The sequence below is a fragment of the Gymnoscopelus braueri genome (assembly GCF_963280865.1).
Source record: "Gymnoscopelus braueri genome assembly, chromosome: 13".
Classification (NCBI taxonomy): domain Eukaryota; kingdom Metazoa; phylum Chordata; class Actinopteri; order Myctophiformes; family Myctophidae; genus Gymnoscopelus; species Gymnoscopelus braueri.
The window spans coordinates 20803688-20821763 of NC_137615.1; the positions used below are offsets into that span (position 1 = coordinate 20803688).

Consider the following 18076-nt stretch of genomic DNA (forward strand, 5'->3'; position numbering starts at 1 on the left):
CAGTGTGCGTCGACCGCATAATCCACATAAGGTAGACTGACACTGGTATGGTCCTCACAATGTCTATTTCATTAATACTACTACAGTATACTTGTGTGGACATTTGTCCCTCAAAAGTATAGCAATAAAAGTACACACACACACGCCCGCACACACACACACACACACACACACACACACACACACACACGCACACGCGCGCGCACGCACACGTGCACACACACACGATAGGCCTCGTTACCACATGTTGAAGCAGCAGGTGCCATATGTTGCTGTTCCTCCAGCACTGAGAGAAACCCAGAGATCACACACACACAAACACAGCTCAGTCACACACATCGGCACCCAGGGCTCACAGATCACAGCCACACAGATGGGGCCTGATGGCTACTTTGGCATGACCTGCCTGGCAGTTTGACGGCAAACAGGGCCGTCCAGATCGGCTAAGGCAGATTCTGATCATTTTCATCTGAGACGTGTGATCCCAAATGATGTCCGACCCATTATGGCATTTCTCGATTCTCCCTTTGTCCCTTCCCACTTCCCAGCTGTTTGAGAGAGCCCCCCTCAGGCTCTCTCTGCCCCTTTCCCTTTCCCTGCCTGGTAGCCCCCCCAGCAGCAGCAGGACCAGCGTACCCCCCTGCAGCCTAGACCTGTGGCCCGCTGCGGCCCCAGGCTCAAAGGTAACACGCTGGATCCAAAAGCACAAAAAAACGAAGACTGCACAGTTTTACACAATACTTTGTCGCACGATGGTGTCATGTAGCGAAAATAGCCAATCTATAAGCTCACAACGCATTGCGGGTGCGACGTGTGTGTGAGCTTATATTATCTGCAAATGTCTGCATGCGACACTGTCGTACGATGAAGCATTAAAAACTCTCATGCAAGTTTCATTGGAGCACATGATCGCCTACATGCATCGACATTTCGCCTCCGTCAGGATGCGAGGAGGAGGATCATCACGACGGAAGCGAAAGATCATACGGTTTCAATAAAACCCACATGAGAGCAAGTCTGTGCAGGCACCAAACTTTTTTTGCTTTTTAAGCTTTTGGCCGTTGACTTTTTGAGTGTGTGTGTGTGTGTACTTGAACTTCACTCACACTGGCTTGAGCCACTCCTGCTGTGGTTTGCTGCCCTCTCTGGCCACCCTTTGCCCCCACTGACCAGCCCACCTGCTCCAACCACCTCCGCACACATGCCCCCCTTCTCCTCACTCTGAGGTTCATTGCTAACCGTCCTGCAGCTCGGCCAAGGTACAACAACACGGTGCTTCCTCTGCAGCGAGTCACTGGAGGACTCGTAATTGGTCACTTGGTATTTTGATGTGCTTGCAGCATGCTTAGAGGAGGATGTGTCCTAGGAATGCCAGCCACAAACATAGAACACATGCAGATGACGGGATTGAAAAACACTGTCACTTTTTAATTAGGCTGTTATGATCACTGTTGTGACAGCCACACACATACTGTGCACACACACACCCTCTCTCTCTCTCTCTCTCTCTCTCTCTCTCTCTCTCTCTCTCTCTCTCTCTCTCTCTCTCTCATATGCATGCAAGCGTGCACAGTATATTCATTCTTATTTTCGTTAGTTACAACTCATTCATTCAGAGAGCCAGTACAGATGTGCAGTCTCAGAATCTAAGTCTAACTATATTATTACATTCTTCTTTTTTTTACTTTTTTTTATCGTGGATTGGTTCTTAACCTCCCCTGTGTTTAATTCTTACTGTGTTGCTGCTATGTCACTTGAATTGTCCCACAGGGATCAAAAAGGTTTATCTTATCTCATCTTATTATCAATTGCTTTGAGGTTACTACAGCATGTAGTTTGATAGTATTTGCTTTCCTTGAGTTTACCTTTTTTCCCACGCATGTTGGCTTTATTTCAGCATGTAGTGAGACAGGGACATAGAAATATAGCAAGTATAGAACAGACATTTCCATGTCAAACACGGAAGCGGAACGGGGGCCTCAAGTGACCCGTTTGTTCCATATGAAGATGCGTTTGGTTTGGTATCGTTTGGCTTAGCAATAAGCCTCATCTGGTCCTCCAGCAAAGTATGTGGCTTTGAACATGGAAGTAGGGCACTCATGAACTATCTATCCTCTATCTATGGACAGGAAACAAAGAGCTCAGAGCAGCACGGATGAAATGTAGCACAGCTCTCCAGAACAAAACCGGGGACATTGTGATGTGCGATGATGTGTCCACAAATTCATATATTGTGTAGATAGTTCTATCCTTTGTGATTGGTTATTGCGGTTGAAGGTGCAGTGTGCATTTGCGTGTGTTTTTGTGTGTTTTTGTGCATGCCATGGGTGTGTGAGTGTGTTTTTTAATTGTGTGATTAGCTGTCAAACTCACCACACTGTGTCATTCAGCTGTCCAGATGTGCATTACTGGGCAGTTCTGGACTCCAGATGGAACAGCACAGATCAGACCTCACAGCCAGCAGTTCTCTGGCATCAGACACAATGGTAATGCACTGTTACTGCTCCCTGAGTCAATAACACATTATGAAACACAATGATAAAATGTATAGTGCAGTGGTTTATCTCTTTATGCAATCTCTTTTAATTTCACAAAGGTAGCTGTAATTCACAGCCTTAGCTAATTAAAAGTGATTTTACAGCTCATGGAGCCTCTTTGTTTTACAGGTTGGGAGCACGGGCCGGCCCTGCACCTCGTTCTCTCTGATCCCCCAGATTGTGTTGACTGAGTCAGTGTCACCCCCTCCTTCCTCAGAGAACCCTGTGAGAGATTTAACACAGGACTCGGTGGAAGAATTCCCAACTCGAGAGTGGAGCAGCCATCACCCCGCCTCTCAAGTCTGTAAGGAGAGGGATCCAGTTGGACCATTTCGGAGAACTCCTCTTCACGAGCTAAGGATCCAGGAGTCTTTTGAGGAGGACATAGAACACCAAGAGGAGCTGGCGCTGTTACTGATAGAGCCGGAATTGCGGGTGTTGGTTCTTATTGAGGCCCAGGAGGTCTGGGAGGTCATGGGAGATGGTGTGCAGACGCTGACCATCCCACTGCAGGGCGAGGAACCCTTTGAGATCCCACTGAGAGACATGCCTCTCCTGGTGCTCTTTAGAGAAAAAGTGACTGTCAGAGAAGCCTATAGGCTGCTGCATTCGCTACTGGAGCCCAAGCCAGTGCCCAAACCCAGGGCAGCGTTCTCACATGGCGGCCCCAGCCCTACGGGCCCCAGGATCGCTGTCCACCCTGGCCTGCAGGGCTCTCTGGTGGAGGCTCTGAGGAGAGGGATTGTGACGGGAGACAGGACCTTAAACCTTGAGCGTAACACTGGAACCCATGCCGCTCCAAAGGAGCGACAGAGCTCAGTAGACACTGACCACGAACCGAATGGGTCGACTAGTTCTGCGAACAGCAGAGACACGCCGAACCAGAGCCCCTGGAGGAGGGGTGAGGATATCCGTAGCAGCACCTACAAGCGGCTGGACAGCCTGGAAGAAACCATCCGTGAGCTAGAGAACACCCTGATAGAGATCAGTGGCCAATGCCATCCCACTACAGAGCACCTCTACACTGAGAAGACCTCCACACGCACAACTGAGACCAAGAAGCCACCAGTTCCTCCAAAGCCCTCCTCTTTCAGCCCTGCACTGATCCAGGTTCATTACTTAACACTCGCTGCCTATAGATTCCTGCCCTCGCTGGGCTTGCTGTCGCTCTAACTTCTTCACTGGATGATTGAACGGCAGAATTTCAACTTCCCAAGCTTCTGTTTCTGTCAACCTCTTCTGACATCTGCTCCAGGATGATTTGGCTTCTAATTGCGTGGTGGAAAAAGTATTCAATTTTTTTTAACTTAAGTAAAAGTATCAATACTGCAATGTAGAAATGTTTTACAAGTAAAAGTCCGGAAAATTCTAAATTTACTTGAGTAAAAGTACAAAAGTATTGGCATCAAAATGTACTTAAAGTACCAAAAGTAAAAGTGCTCATTATGCAGAATGTTCCATTTCAAGTTTTCATGAAAGGAGAGGATTTTTATTTCAAATGTATAAAAATCCTGTGAAAATAGCAGATCTACAAGCTTGTAGATAGAGCTTAAGTGGTTAATGTATGTTTAGTAATAAAAATCTAAATCTAAAAACTAACTAGTAACTAAGTTTTCAAATAATTGTAGTGGAGTAAAAGTACAATATTTTCCTCAGAGATGTAGTGGAGTAGAAGTAAAAGTATTGAAAATTGGAAATACTCCACTAAAGAAAAAAAATCACACCCAGTGTGAAGTGGGCGGTGTGGTCATCACAGTGGTCATCACAGTGATGGAAGCTCACTTGTGGGTTTTTTTAAGTGCATAGTCCTATTTATAGGTCATTAATTTCATCATGTGTCTCGCTAGCCAATCACAGTGCTGAATAGAGTCAGCCAATAGAGTCAGGCAATCACAGTACAGCTAGGGGTGTTCTAATGCTAGGGGTGTACTAATTATGAGCCAATCACAATACAGCGAAGGGTGTACTAATGAGGTGTCCCAACCCCACTTATAGGGGCGGCTACACCGCCCAAAAATACCTCAAAATTTTACTTAAGTACAGTACTTAAGTAAATGTACTTAGTTACTTTACACCACTGCATTTCAAATTGAGGGTGTGTAGTATTAACACGTATGCAGGACAGCCGTCACACTCCCTCCTTATAAAGTATGTATCTGTTTCTGATTAGTACTTGGGCTGCTATCCCGCTGGGCTGAGGCTTGTTAATTGTCTTTTCATCGACCTGTCCTTGCATCTGTGCTCCCTCTGTAAACCTGGACAATTTCATTCTTTGTTACACTGAAGCAAAAAAAAATTAAAGATCTTTAATAGATAGAACAATGCAATGAAAACAACAATTTCTTCATGTTCTCTCTGTTCTTTTTTTCTGCACTTTCTTTGCCTTTCATATTCTGTCCTGTGTTCTTCTGCAAAATTATCTTGTGAAATCAATCGCTTTTTCTTTGAAAATCAGCTTGATGTTGGGTAAACAATGTTAGCCAAAGGTGAAACAGACTAGGTAACTTCACTTTGGTTTAACATTTTCACGTTCAAAGCTTATCCAGCATGCCTTTATAATTGCAAACACTTATGTACCGTATATATATACAGTGTGTGAGTATGTATATGCGTGTGTGAGTATGTATATGTGTGTGTGTGTGTGTGTGTGTGTGTGTGTGTGTGTGTGTGTGTGTGTGTGTGTGTGTGTGTGTGTGTGTGTGTGTGTGTGTGTGTGTGTGTGTGTGTGTGTGTGTGTGTGTGTGTGTATATATATATATATATTAGTGCTAATTAGTTGAATTCTTATGTGATGTAAAAGCAAGTATTTCACTTAAGTGCTCTTGAGAGGTTACAGTGAAAAAAAAATGGGGAAGAGAGAACAAAACAACCCTCCCAATGTGTGCCGCTTTGTGTGCAGCCTCACAGTCAGGGCACGGCTCGGCTCTCACATTGTCATGGAGCATTTTCCTGCTCTGGACCATTCCCACTGGCATGACAGAGGATTACAGAGTCTTCACACATTATTTCATCACCCCAACTGTACAGTTTTTTTTTTTAGTCCATTGCAATTCCAAACAATCCCACTTTCTATCTTCGGGGTGTCTTTGAATAGCTTACAGACTAAATGTGTGGCCAAATGCTATGATATACCATACTGTAAAGTCAGGTTACATTTTTGATTAACTTTCATTTTAATATCTTTCTTTACATCAGGGGTGGAAGGCCCAGTTTTGCATTGTATTAATGCAGCAATGTAAACACTGGTTGTGTGAGGCTACTGCAGCATGCTTTCCCAACCAGTTCTCTTCTCTAAGCTAAGGTTTCTTTATGCAGAGGATGCAACTGTAGGTTGGAGCTGCGTGAGGATTTGTTTGTGCTTGTGTGTATTAGAGACTGCCAACTGAGGCAGATAACAGGGAAGAGCATTAAAGCACAGTGCATCATATAGCCTCTGGTGTGTAGCTGCGCTATGCAACGTCACTTTCATTTTTGCGTTGCCGTGTTTTCCTGTTTGCCATTGCGCCTCTAGTCCTGCTGCGTCGGTATAAGGATAAATGATTGAAAAGTGACTGCAGTTATGTCTTGCTGTTAGCCCTGATCTCAGAGCCCCTAGAGGCCTCGGGCAACAGACTTGCTAATAGAATCCATCAGACTCACATTTGGTCTTTTTTTGTTGTTTGTTCTCTCTTTCTCATACCTCTCCCTCCTGTTGTTCTGTCTATCTGCCTCTTGCACTCTCTCTCCCCCTGTCTCTCCGCCTCCTTCTCTCTCCAGGGAGGGAACAGGGTCCAGCACTCCTCCTCGGCTGCCTCCAGACTGAAGCACTTGCAGCAGAACAACAGCACAGACAAGACCAAGAGTGGGAAAAGGGAGGGCCAGCAGCAGGTATCATCAACAATATCAAAACAACCGTGTTGATTCAACTCTGAGGGTTTAAAGGTGGACCCAAATGTGTGTCAATTTGTACTCCCTCAGAGTTAACCCATTAAGACCCGAGGTCAATTCTACAAATGCCTAATCTAAATCAGTAGTTCTCAAACGTTTTCGTCTCAAGAACCCCCACAATTATATGTATTTGGCCGCAGACCCCCCCCTATCAGAGAACGTTTTTTTTTGTTATGTTAAAAAATAGCAGATGTACAAGCTCGCAGTGCGGCACGAAGTGACACGTTGTGAGCTTGTATATCTGGTATTTTTTGAATAGCCAACGCAAAAATAAAAAAATACTCGGGTGCTTTCCCGGTTTCAATGGGTTAAATTAACAAATATGTACTTTTTATCATCACTATCAATCCCTGTACATGTCAGTAACCTGGGCCCAACAGTACCACCCGTCAGCCCCAACCAGCACCCTACTTAACCCCATCCACCCTCCTTCCCGCAGCATCAGCACCTTCTGCCTGATATACATGTACTGTATACAGTGCTTGGTTGGGCGTTGTGGTGTACACTGAAAATATCCGATCTACAAGCTCACAGCGCATCGGATTGCGACACGTTATGAGCTTATAGATGGGCTATTTTAGGTGTGCAACACCCTCCTACAACTAAGTATGAATCAAGCCTTCCTGCCACGCACTAATGAGAGCATCCTCCTGTTCAGAGCAGCATTACACCATGACGCTGTGCATTGTATAGTGTAGGAGAGCAGTATGGCACCATGTTGTTGCACTATCATACATTGTACTGTAGGACATTGGTTCTCAAAGTGGGGTCCGGGGACCCCCAGGGGTCCTTGGGGGTCTATATATATATATATATATATATATATATATATATATATATATATATATATATATTTTTTTTTTTTTTTTTTTTTTTGTAACTCAAATCTTTGCTTCTGGGTGTCCCTGGAACAAAATATTTCAGATGGGGGTCCGCGACCAAATACATATCATTTTGGGGGTCCTTGACATGAAAAGGTTTGAGAACACTGCTCTAGGAGAAGTGCAAACAGCTGAATCCCTTTTCCTATTGTGCAGCGATTCTCGACCTTTTAAATTCCAGGGACAAAATGGTGATCTCTGGGACCCCAATCTACACTGTAAAATCCTGTGTTAATTTAACTGTGAGAGTGTACAAATGGATCCATAAGTCCATTTGGTTCCAGGACCACAGGGGTTCATGTTGAGAACCACTGCTATAGAGAGAGATACCTTGTATTGTCTGAGAGGCATGTTAATATTAAGTTGTTAATTTAACTCTGAGAGTGTAAAAATGCATTCCATTTTTTATACTGTCTCTGGTACTGTCTCTGTTAAATTAACAGTCAGGATTTTGCACTGTATGATTGCTTTTCTAAACTGCATAATGTTACTTTTGTAGTAGAAGAGACATGGTGAATGGTAGTACTGCCACATTGTAGAGTCTGGGGATAGCTTGGGGGATGCTGGATGGCCCATGGCAGTCTAGGAAATTGAACTGTTGAAGCGTGTCAACAGAGAACCCCCACCCCTGCAATGACAGGGGTTGTGTCAATAAAAAAGAAAAAGCTTAATGTCATTGTAATTCTAAAAACGCAAGCGCACTGAAGTGAATCTGAACCTCCTCTACACGCTGCGGAATTTGACGGCAAATTCACAGAGAAATTTGGTTCCGGGGGATTGCAGAGAGGCGAGTGAGGGGGAGGTGGAGAAAGGTTAGAAGGAGGAAGTGTAATGAGGCTTAAGTCACCATGGAGTGGGAGAAGCTCAGGAGGAAACTTAGTACCATCTATAGTAATAAGTGGCCAGTTGAGTCATTTGCTATCACAGATTATTCAGTATGAAGTGGACAGTTCTTCAGCTCTCCCCGTCTCTCTCTCTCTCTCTCTCTCTCTCTCTCTCTCTCTCTCTCTCTCTCTCTCCCCCCCCCCCCCCCCCTTTCCTCTCTTTCTCTTTCTGCCTCCCACACTCTTCCCTCGCTCTCTGTTTCTGTCTCTCGAACCACTCTGCACACTGCGGGACGTGATGGCCTGTATGAAAGCGAAATTAATCCCATTATTTCAGGACGACACTCAAACACAGCATGTTGGCTTTGTCCACAAACAATGTTGCAAACAATTTCTCTAAAAAGAAGCGCGTGTGTGTGAATGCAATCCCCGCCAAGGGACAGAAGTCATTCAAAGCTAATTGTCTCTGGGCGTCAGGCACGAGGCCAGATTGGACAGCGCCACGCCACAATTGCATGGCACATAGGAAAACGGATTTTAGAGCTACAGTATATGAAATATTCATAGACAATGGAGAATCACAATTGTCAATCAAATTTCCTGTGTGGTAGACATTGTGGATTTGTTTTCTATCCAATAACTGAGTAGTTTAGTATAGTAGGATCGCTAGGGGGATTTCTCCGCAAGTGTCAACTTGTCAGCCTTAAGTATAGGCATGTGAAACCTAAGGAGGCCCAATTCTTCAACTGGGTATAAGTTAGTTAGCTGGTGTTAATGCACCAAGCTGGTTATAGCTTTCTCCATTGGTCTCTCTGGGGAAATCTCTTTATACCTAAAAAATAATTGTCTGCTGTGATCACTGTGCAGAGATCGGTTCCCACCTTGCTTTGTCCCCGGAGGCAAAGGCTACACCTGGACTGTTTATGTGGGGATAACATCCTCTATACACTTCCGGGTGAAACCTATGCTTGTACTTATCAGTGTTGGCATTAGGCGCATCACAGAACAACTCCCAGTGCATGTGATCAAAACTGTCCAGTAATACAGCGTCCGACTAGGCAGACCAGCAGTGGATCATCCTCACGGTGGGCGCTGCTTGCTTCAGCTTCAGGATGGAGGAGTGATCTGATTTGCCGAACAATAGTCGGAGGAGGGATTTAAAGGCATTGCTGAAGTGAGAGTAGCAGTGGTCAAGTAAACTATCTCCCTGTGTGTTTACATTGATGTGTTGACATAATTTTGGTAATACTTTTCTCAGAGATGTTTGGCTTAAGTCCCCAACCATGATGAAAATGGCCTCTAGGTTCATATTTCCATGTGTCTGATTGTCCCATACGTTTCCCTGAGTGAGTGCCAGGTCCATGGTTTGTGGACACAGCTCTCACAACAATAGCGGGAACTCCCTAGGGAGCCAGAGCGACCGACACAGGACTGTGAGATATTCCAGGTCCGGGGAACAGAAAGACTTTTATGGTCAACATTGTTGACCATAAAACATGCACCTCCTCCCTTGCCTTTCCCAGAGAGTTATCTTGACCTGGTCCGGACAAAAAGAACACAGAGAAATCAGAGGGTATGATGCCGTGTTTTGGTGTATCTTCTGACAACCAAGGCAGATTATCTTACAATCCCTTGTCTCCCGCTGGAAACAAGATTCCTTGCTCTCGACTCGCACAGCTTGTCCAGGGATTTTACTTGGGCTAGCAGAATGCTGGGAAATGGGGGGCAGGTGGCATGCTGCCTCAGCCTCACCAGAACCCTGGCTCTACTCCCTCGTCTCCGGCAAACGCCTCCAATGCCTTCATGGTACTGCCACTGTGGTGTGTGGGTCCTCTGTTGCAGGGGGCAGGGGGTCCCAGTGGAAAAACATATTCGTTTAAGCGATTGTCGAATCTATAATATGTCTGTCATAGCTAAAGTTGACGACTACTTTAGAGGTGAAAATTATGCAAAACAACAACAACAACAACAACAAAACATAAAAATAAGCGAAAATCTTTTAGGTCAGTGAGGAGTGCATACTCTGCGCTATCTTGTTTGTAGAATGACTGCTTACTAATGAGCACAGGCCATACTGCTCTCAAATGTACACTGATTATGTACATCTGGTCTCATCAAAAGGTGCTTGGCTCATTTGCATACAGCCTTTGAGGACTTTTTCCTTCCTTGCTTTTGTTCTCTCGACTACACTGCTGCATCTTTTTAGCCCTTCGTTGATACATTGATACATGTATAACCACTTTAAATATGTATCTGATGCCTCCCTCGACTAGCTAGAAGACTGAAAACATGTAAGCTCTAATACTGTAGTCATGAAGCTAGTGTCATTTGCTAAGCTGGCATCCAGGAAAGCGTATGTTCCCAGGATCTCCCATTAGAACTGGCAGTTTCCTCATGTTGTAACCCTGCCCTAACCCATGTTGTTGATTGATTGAGTTTATTTGGTAAAAATGTACATACTGTATAAGTAAATACACACTATACTGTAAGCAGAAGAGATCAACGCTGGAGCAACACGGACATTTTAAGCCTTTTATTTATTTAGGTGCAAGTATACATAGACTGACGTTTCGGTCTTTCGACCTTCCTCAGAGTCGAAAGACATAGACCGAAACGTCAGCCTATGTATACTTGCACCTAAATAAATAAAAGGCTTAAAATGTCTGTGTTGCTCCAGCGTTGATCTCTTCTGCATCTGTTGTCCCTATAGATGGGTTTCCTGTTTGTAAACATAGAGGATGATGCGCGCGCAGTGGCGGGATGAGCCTGTAGAGGGCGCTATTACCCGCAGCATCTCTGGCCACTGTACATTCAGAAAATAAATGGTCTTCACCAGGTTTAATGAAAGTAGATTAAATGATGCAGTTTGTAATATCTTCTTTACTCAATAAAAATGATTTGTCGAAAGTTGGATCTGTTTGTATATAATAGCAGCATTATGCCTATTATGCCTATAATAGCAGCATTATGCCTATCTAAATCCCGAAAATAACGAGAGAGTGAATGGCGCTTCCGGTTCGTTCTCCCCCGCGCATGCGCAGATCGCGCACTCTGCTCTGTGATGACGTCGCGCGGAAACCCATCTATACCCCTGTGACGCACCGGACTGGCCGTTTAAGGCTGAGGCGCAACGGTAGAATCCCTTTGTTTACACTATACTGTAAATCATACCGAGGATAACACAAAGTATAATGAAATACTTAATTTCCCATGTGGTCCTCTAAAACCTGTTATAACCTCCTACTTGAGGTAATCCTCTGTGATGCCCATAACCCAATCCCTCTAACCATATTTGCTGCCTCCACCTAACATAATTGTTCTGAAAATCAGACATGCTTACCGTGGGTGAACTCTCCACTGGGGTCACTGCAGAAGGTAAAGTTGTCTTTTCTCTAGTTATTTTCCCAAAGATGACCCATAAACTGTCGCACGCTTTCTAAGTAACATTATAGTTTGCAATAAGATCACTCTCCTACTTTTGTCTACACTGATCAAATGTTGACTTTACTAGTGTTTGCATAATGCTGTGAGGCCATATGATGGCAGTTATATAAGGCTATCAGTCTCTGTGTTGAACTTTCTGAGATGATGCTCTGCAATGCTCTCAGCTCTGTGCTAGCTGCTAGCTAAGTTTTACCCAGAGACGCTATAAGATTCCAGGCATGAGGATCCTTCAAATCAATGTGCTGGATAAGAACAGACAGTTCAAAGCCACAATTATTTTTCCATTGGCTTTGGCACAGATCAAGAAGGGCGTGACAATGTGAATCTCTTTCATGCCGCAAAACTCTATTTCCATTTCCCATGTGGCCGTGTATTACTTCTGGCTGTAATGCAAGCTAGTTAAAGGTGCTGGACGTGAGCTGGGGGTGGATGTGGGGGTTCTGAAGACTGTCCCAGGAGGCTGTGTCTTAGCCTAGCAGTTCTGAGTCCATTGAGATGAAGAGAGAGACCGCTTTTCCTGCAGTAGCACGCCAGAATAAATGTGTCAGCCAGGCTTGAGAGGGCTTCCTCAAGCAGAAGGAACAGCCGGGTCTCTCTGGGGACGGCTGGCAGCACAAGCACTGGAACCTCAACAGAGGAGGTTAAAACCTCCCAGCAGCACCAGATCAGCATGCACCTGTTCTCCTACCATGCAGAGCTTAACTCTCTTATCCCCGCATAAATGCACACCATACATGAAAATAGAGTACAAACAGGCTAAACTTTTCTCCTATTTCTTCTTTTATCCACTCAAGCCGTATTTATTGATTCTAAATATGCTATTTTCATTTGTTTTTTAAAGCCTTGACATTTTGTGAACATGTGAGGGGGCAGCCATAGCCGATTTCGTTAGAGAGCCTGCCTGGGGTGCCAGAGGCCCCGGTTGTCCCAGGTTCAATTCCAGGTCAGGCCAGGCCAGCTATGTGTCGATGTGTGTCCCTGAGCAAGACTCGTAACCCCTGATTGCTCTCAGAGGCACTGCCCCCGTAGCGCCCACTACTCCTGTTACTTAGGATGGGTTAAATGCAGATAGGCTACCTCATTTCACTGGTATGCAAATATACAGTGACACATACCACAAAGGATTGTGCTCTATATTATTATTATTATTAATAATATGAATATGAATAAAACATGAAGTGACGCCAGGTTGAAAGTGGTTAAAGCTGTGAATGACAACTTTCATAACTCTTTAGTTCGATGTATGTTGTATAGTTTTAATGGACGTATAGCTTTGGTGTGTTCAGAGAGACTTTGGTTCTAGAAGCATGGAAGCACATCTTGTCAGCAGTGTCACAGATGTCTGGACATACAGACGTAATCAGCTGTTGATTCTGGAGCTACACTGTTCCTCCCTGTCATCACTCTGGAACCTCCCACCCATGTACTTTACTGGTTCTCTGCCCTCACCCTGTCTCTAAGTGGCAGAGAGACAAACACACCTCATTTCCATGTGATCCAGATGTTTCAAACGGCTAGAACAGTGCCCTCTGCTGGCTCACTCTGGCATCATGCGGAGCGACCTCTGTTCATTGGAATATTTTGCATTATTGTTTTTAATGACTGGCCATCATTAAAAAATAATTGTCAAAATAAAGCGCACACACAAAAGAGCGTAATGTACATTTTCACTTCTGTCACCGTGCCACATTACGCTGTAAAATCCTCAGTGTTCATTTATCCATTTGTACACTCTGGAAGTGTACAAAGCATTTGTCCACTCCCAGAGTTGAGTTAGCATTGAGGTATTTACTGTGTATAGAAGATGTGCACATTGGTTTCTGTCATCATGTGAACATTCTGGCTGTGGCTAGCATCACACATGCTGATACTAACCTGAAATAACGGTCTCCTGTGTTTGTCTCTTGTTCCCATTCCACCCCTCCCTTCCTTCCTCCCACCCTCCCTCACCCCCACTTCTCACTCCTGCACCCTTGTTTCTCCTAACACCTGTTCCTGCGGTGCCACCTCACCCACCCTGTCACCTGTGTGACCCTGTGCCACCCTGCGTCTCCTGGCCCGCCTGTCCGTCCGTGACCCTCCGGCAGTGAGCGACCTGTCCGTGCCTGACCTCTTCGACCTTTCTCCTCACACTCAGCCCCACCTGACTTCAGAGCTGCACACATCCGTCTGCCCTTCCGCTTAATCAGTCCGCCCTCCTGTCCCTCCTGAGGGTCTTGTGCTCGAACCCCACATCTCCAATTTACTCACACTGCAAACTGTGTGTGGGTGCGTGTGCGCACGTGTGTGTGCGCACGTGTGTGTGTGTGTGTGTGTGTGTGTGTGTGTGTGTGTGTGTGTACATTTGCTCTGACTGAATGTGAAGGTGTTGCAGGGGAAACACTACCTACTATAAGGCTGTACTGTCTCTTATCATTTTCCCTTCATTCCCTGAAAACTGCCCCCCTATCCCCACCCCCCATCCCTCATCTGTCCTGGAACGCTACCCGAAGGCCTTGGCGACCAACAGCACCGGTGTCGGTATTGAGCCGCTCCCCTCCGTCATCAAGGCTGGCAGTCTCCCGGGTCACCTGCCCGCGGCGGTGTTCGCCCCTGGCCTGAGGAAGTATCCCCAGGACGGGGCGCTGTCCTCCCTGACGGCCTCCTCCAGTCAGGCCAAGGCCCTGCTGGCCAGCCTGTCGGCCTCCAGCCTGAGCGCCGAGGCTCTGCTCCTCTCCTCCACCTTCCGACACCACCGCCTGCTCCGTGAGCAGCAGGGCTCCTCCCTGCCTCTGCACAACGGATGCTCCTCCTGCCCGGCTGCAAACGTCAACGCCGTCGCCACGTCCTCTTCCTCCTCTTCCACCCCCCACCTGTCTCCCTCCTTCCCTCTCAGCTCCCTCACAATCTCCTCCCTGGGTCTGAAGCCCGCCGGCCGTCGCCTCGAGAGCCCCGCCCTCAACCGCTACAAGGACGCCAGCAGCAAGCCGATTTAACCGGAACGTCACCCCCAGCGATGCACAGTGAGCGGGAGGGTGGCTCTTAAGAGGGACAACGCAGCACAAACACAACCACGTGCCAAAAGTTGAATGTGGGGGGGGGGGGGGGGGTAGTACGACATTGTTCCTCACATTTTCGTTCACCACCATCCTGCTTTTGGTCTCACTCCATTAAGCAGAACATTCACATTAGAGCTAATGGAGGCGCGGTGGCCTCCTCCTTGGACTTTTATTTCTTGTGATCTGGTCCCCCCTTCAAACTCTTCCCCCACACAGTAAAGTCCTCAGCGTTCATTGAACACTGAGGAGTTTACTGTGCACCCCCAGCAGGATGTACAGAGCGCCAGTTCCCTATACAGAGGGCACACAAAACACCTCCTCTCTCACCGACTGGATGCTGCTCTGAAGTCTGACGTGGTCTCACTGGACGGACATTGTGACTGCACCGGTGTCAAGCGCGCTCCCCCATCCACCACATCGTTTTTATTTTTTGCCAAGACCTCACTCGGTGGATTGTTAGTTGAGTAGATGTACTATCTAGACTGTGACTTACTGTATATCATAGAGAATAGAGTTGCAATAATCAACAAGTGAGTACAGTAGTCGTGTGGTGTTCAGAATAATAACACTCTCACTCTTTATATGCATCACCTGGCCGAGTGCGAGGTTGCTCAGAAAAAGAAAACGATTATTGAAAAAGTCAAAAGTATTGTTAGATCAAAGGTAGTGGATGTGGTTCTCAAGTTATTTCATGTTCAAAAAGGGCATATCAAGCTTATCTTGCTTCATCTATGTAGAACTCTGAATTGGTGCTATACTTTTTCCCTGTTTGTACATGTGTGTAAAGAGTTTACATGAATGTCCCCATTCCCCTGACCCCTGACCATCACTTTGTTGCAACTGTACATTCCACTGTCTTGATGTCTGTGGTTAAATGAGTCAAGGCTTCTTATTGATCTAATTGCTTTATCTCCATGCTTCCCTGTTGATCATGTATCCTTACAAAATTATATGGTTGGGTAAAAAATTAGGACCAGTTTTCAGAAATGCTCTGGTCTGTGCACGTCCAAAAGAATCTTTGAGTATTGGATTTTCTATTTAAAATTGTATTCATAAAAGCACATTATAGGGAGTGGTATTATAATAACTCTATTTAAAATACGTTGAAGGGACCAGGAGGTTGCGTTACACAGACAAGTTACTTAAACACTGTAAATTAGGGGTTCATAAAGGAATGTAGAATTGTGGTACACGTGTAGTTAACGTGAGTGAACATGACAATCAGGATGTAACAACAGTAGCAGCATACCAGTGGCCTGCATATTCCATCACAGATCAGAACCCTTCCCAACACACACACACACACACACACACACACACACACACACACACACACACACACACACACACACACACACACACACACACACACACACACACACACACACATACACACACATATACACACACACACTCCCAAGCTGAAAAAGCACAGTCCCTAAAATTCTGTCCATGATATTGAATTATTTTGGGGGGTTTCCATGGCATATCTGTAGCACCACCACTGATATTGAGTACAGTGGTATATTTTGCCATGTGGACCAGAACACTATTATTGTTTTTTCTGCCAATTTCTGGCAGAGCAAGATCCAATTGACTAAATGATATTCTACTTCTTCAGTCTACTTCAGTTTGAGAAAATGGAAGCTTTAGCTCTTTGAATGCTGCCTGGTTTAAAAGGAAGGCAGTTAGGAAACAGCCTCCACAATAGTTCAGCATTTTCCAGGCTTTCTTGTAGAACGCTACCCTTCTTCGAATTATCGTGACCACAGCACTACAACTTTCGCTTCAGTGAAATAATTACTTGCTGCATTGTGGTGTTAGGTTAGTTTTGAAGGATAAACAAGTCTCGTCAGCTGATCGCACATTTAAGGCTTTCATTCAGTTCCTGTAGTAAGAGAATAGGAGCTTAACAGTCTACCCGCTAGAAGCACAGTTCGGCGTCAAAGTACCTTTTCAAAAGATGTGTTTTTGAGGCAAATGCCTTGCTTACTTGGCCAGTGACATATTTTAGAAGATAATTCTGATTGGTGCTATGTTGCTATCTATGTTGCTAGAGAGAGTAAAAAGATGAAGCGGAACCGTTTCCTTGAAAAGGATGTTTAATCTGCACAACTACAAAGAGCACAAAGGATTCCATGTCCCTCCGCCACAAATGCCCCAAAGATAAGTTCAGAACACTGTAAATTCCCAATGTATTTAAAATAGATGCCTAATATTACACTTGCTTTATCCATTTCAGGGATAGTAAAGGTTTAGAGTCTGCATGTTATAAAATGGAGGGTTTATGAATGTTTGGCTGGTGGTGCTTTTATGACAATGTCTTAAGTGCATACTGTAGGCTATCTTAAGTACACTTGCATCAAAGGCATGCTAATAGTTCATACTGTAAGACTAAATCCTGCATCAGGAAACCTTTTTTTTCAGTCTTTGTCCTGTGGGAAGGATCCCCAAGCATGCCTCTGTAGGGGTGGTGGGGTTGACTGGGCAGTCACAGATTAAGTGAATTTTTCAGTCATCTGCCTGGCAAGCGTGCAAAATCTATCCTTTTTGGCATTGAGATTAAAACAATAGCTCTTGTAAAAGAGCTGGTGTCAAGAGCAGAAAGCTTGAGGAGAAGAGATTAGTTGGCGGATGTACGTTTGAAGGCCACTTTAATAAGACAAACTTTGACTTGCATCCACTGAGATTGCTTGTGATATAAAAGGCCCAGAGAGATGAGAGGAAGTCTTTGTCAGACTGTGACACAGACATTTATTTGCTTCCCCCCCGTCATTTGTCTTTGTGTCATTTGAGGTTGGTGTGTGTGAATCAGAAACTTCTCAAGTGAGGTTAGGCCAGGACAAAGTTTGACAGGCCTCTGTTATGAAAAATATGTGCAATATATAATTGCCAGTCCTGCAGTTTCATTGTGGCAGTGCATTTAGCCTCTGAAATAACTCTGCGTCTTTGTCTGCAAGGACCTGTAACCATGGTTTCTCTTGAGTGCCTCTAAGACTTGGTTCATGCAATTCATTTGCTGATATATGGAGGAGTTGTTGTTTTTCAACAACTGGCTTTCACCGAATAATACTTTTGCCCAAAGAAGAGACTGAAAAAGGTTGTCTTGGGTGCAGAAAAAAGGAGACACAGTGTGAGACACAGGGTGTCAGGTTGTAGCAATGGCATTCTATGATTCTAAGCACCCTCTGTGTGTTCTAACAATATGAAAAGCTCCCAGCACGGTAAAGGAAGCCTCACGCTGGATGCTCTGTTACTATGCTGTGTTCAAGCCCTGGGTTTCATAGTGAGCGGAGCCTAATGAAAGAAATTCACTTACACCCGTTGTTCCACATTCAAATCTGTTACTCCGGCGTTAAATTAGCTTTATCGGTGTCTGGCGAGCATCGGGCAGGAAATATTCATTCTACACTGCTTACCCTGAG

General features: G+C 45.2%; 1 protein-coding gene across 1 annotated transcript in view; it reads left to right on the forward strand.

Moving 5' to 3' along the window:
- Positions 1–14588, forward strand: part of srcin1a (SRC kinase signaling inhibitor 1a) — a gene marked incomplete at its 3' end in the record, with an annotated part of 60537 nt that extends 45949 nt beyond the window's left edge. Inside the window, exons 17-21 of the mRNA XM_080448203.1 lie at positions 549–683; positions 2391–2486; positions 2667–3647; positions 6294–6404; positions 14106–14588. Of these exons, the coding sequence (XP_080304329.1) occupies positions 549–683; positions 2391–2486; positions 2667–3647; positions 6294–6404; positions 14106–14588 (1806 nt within the window). The remainder of the gene's footprint in view (positions 1–548; positions 684–2390; positions 2487–2666; positions 3648–6293; positions 6405–14105) is intronic.
- Between the last annotated feature and the right edge of the window lie 3488 nt (positions 14589–18076).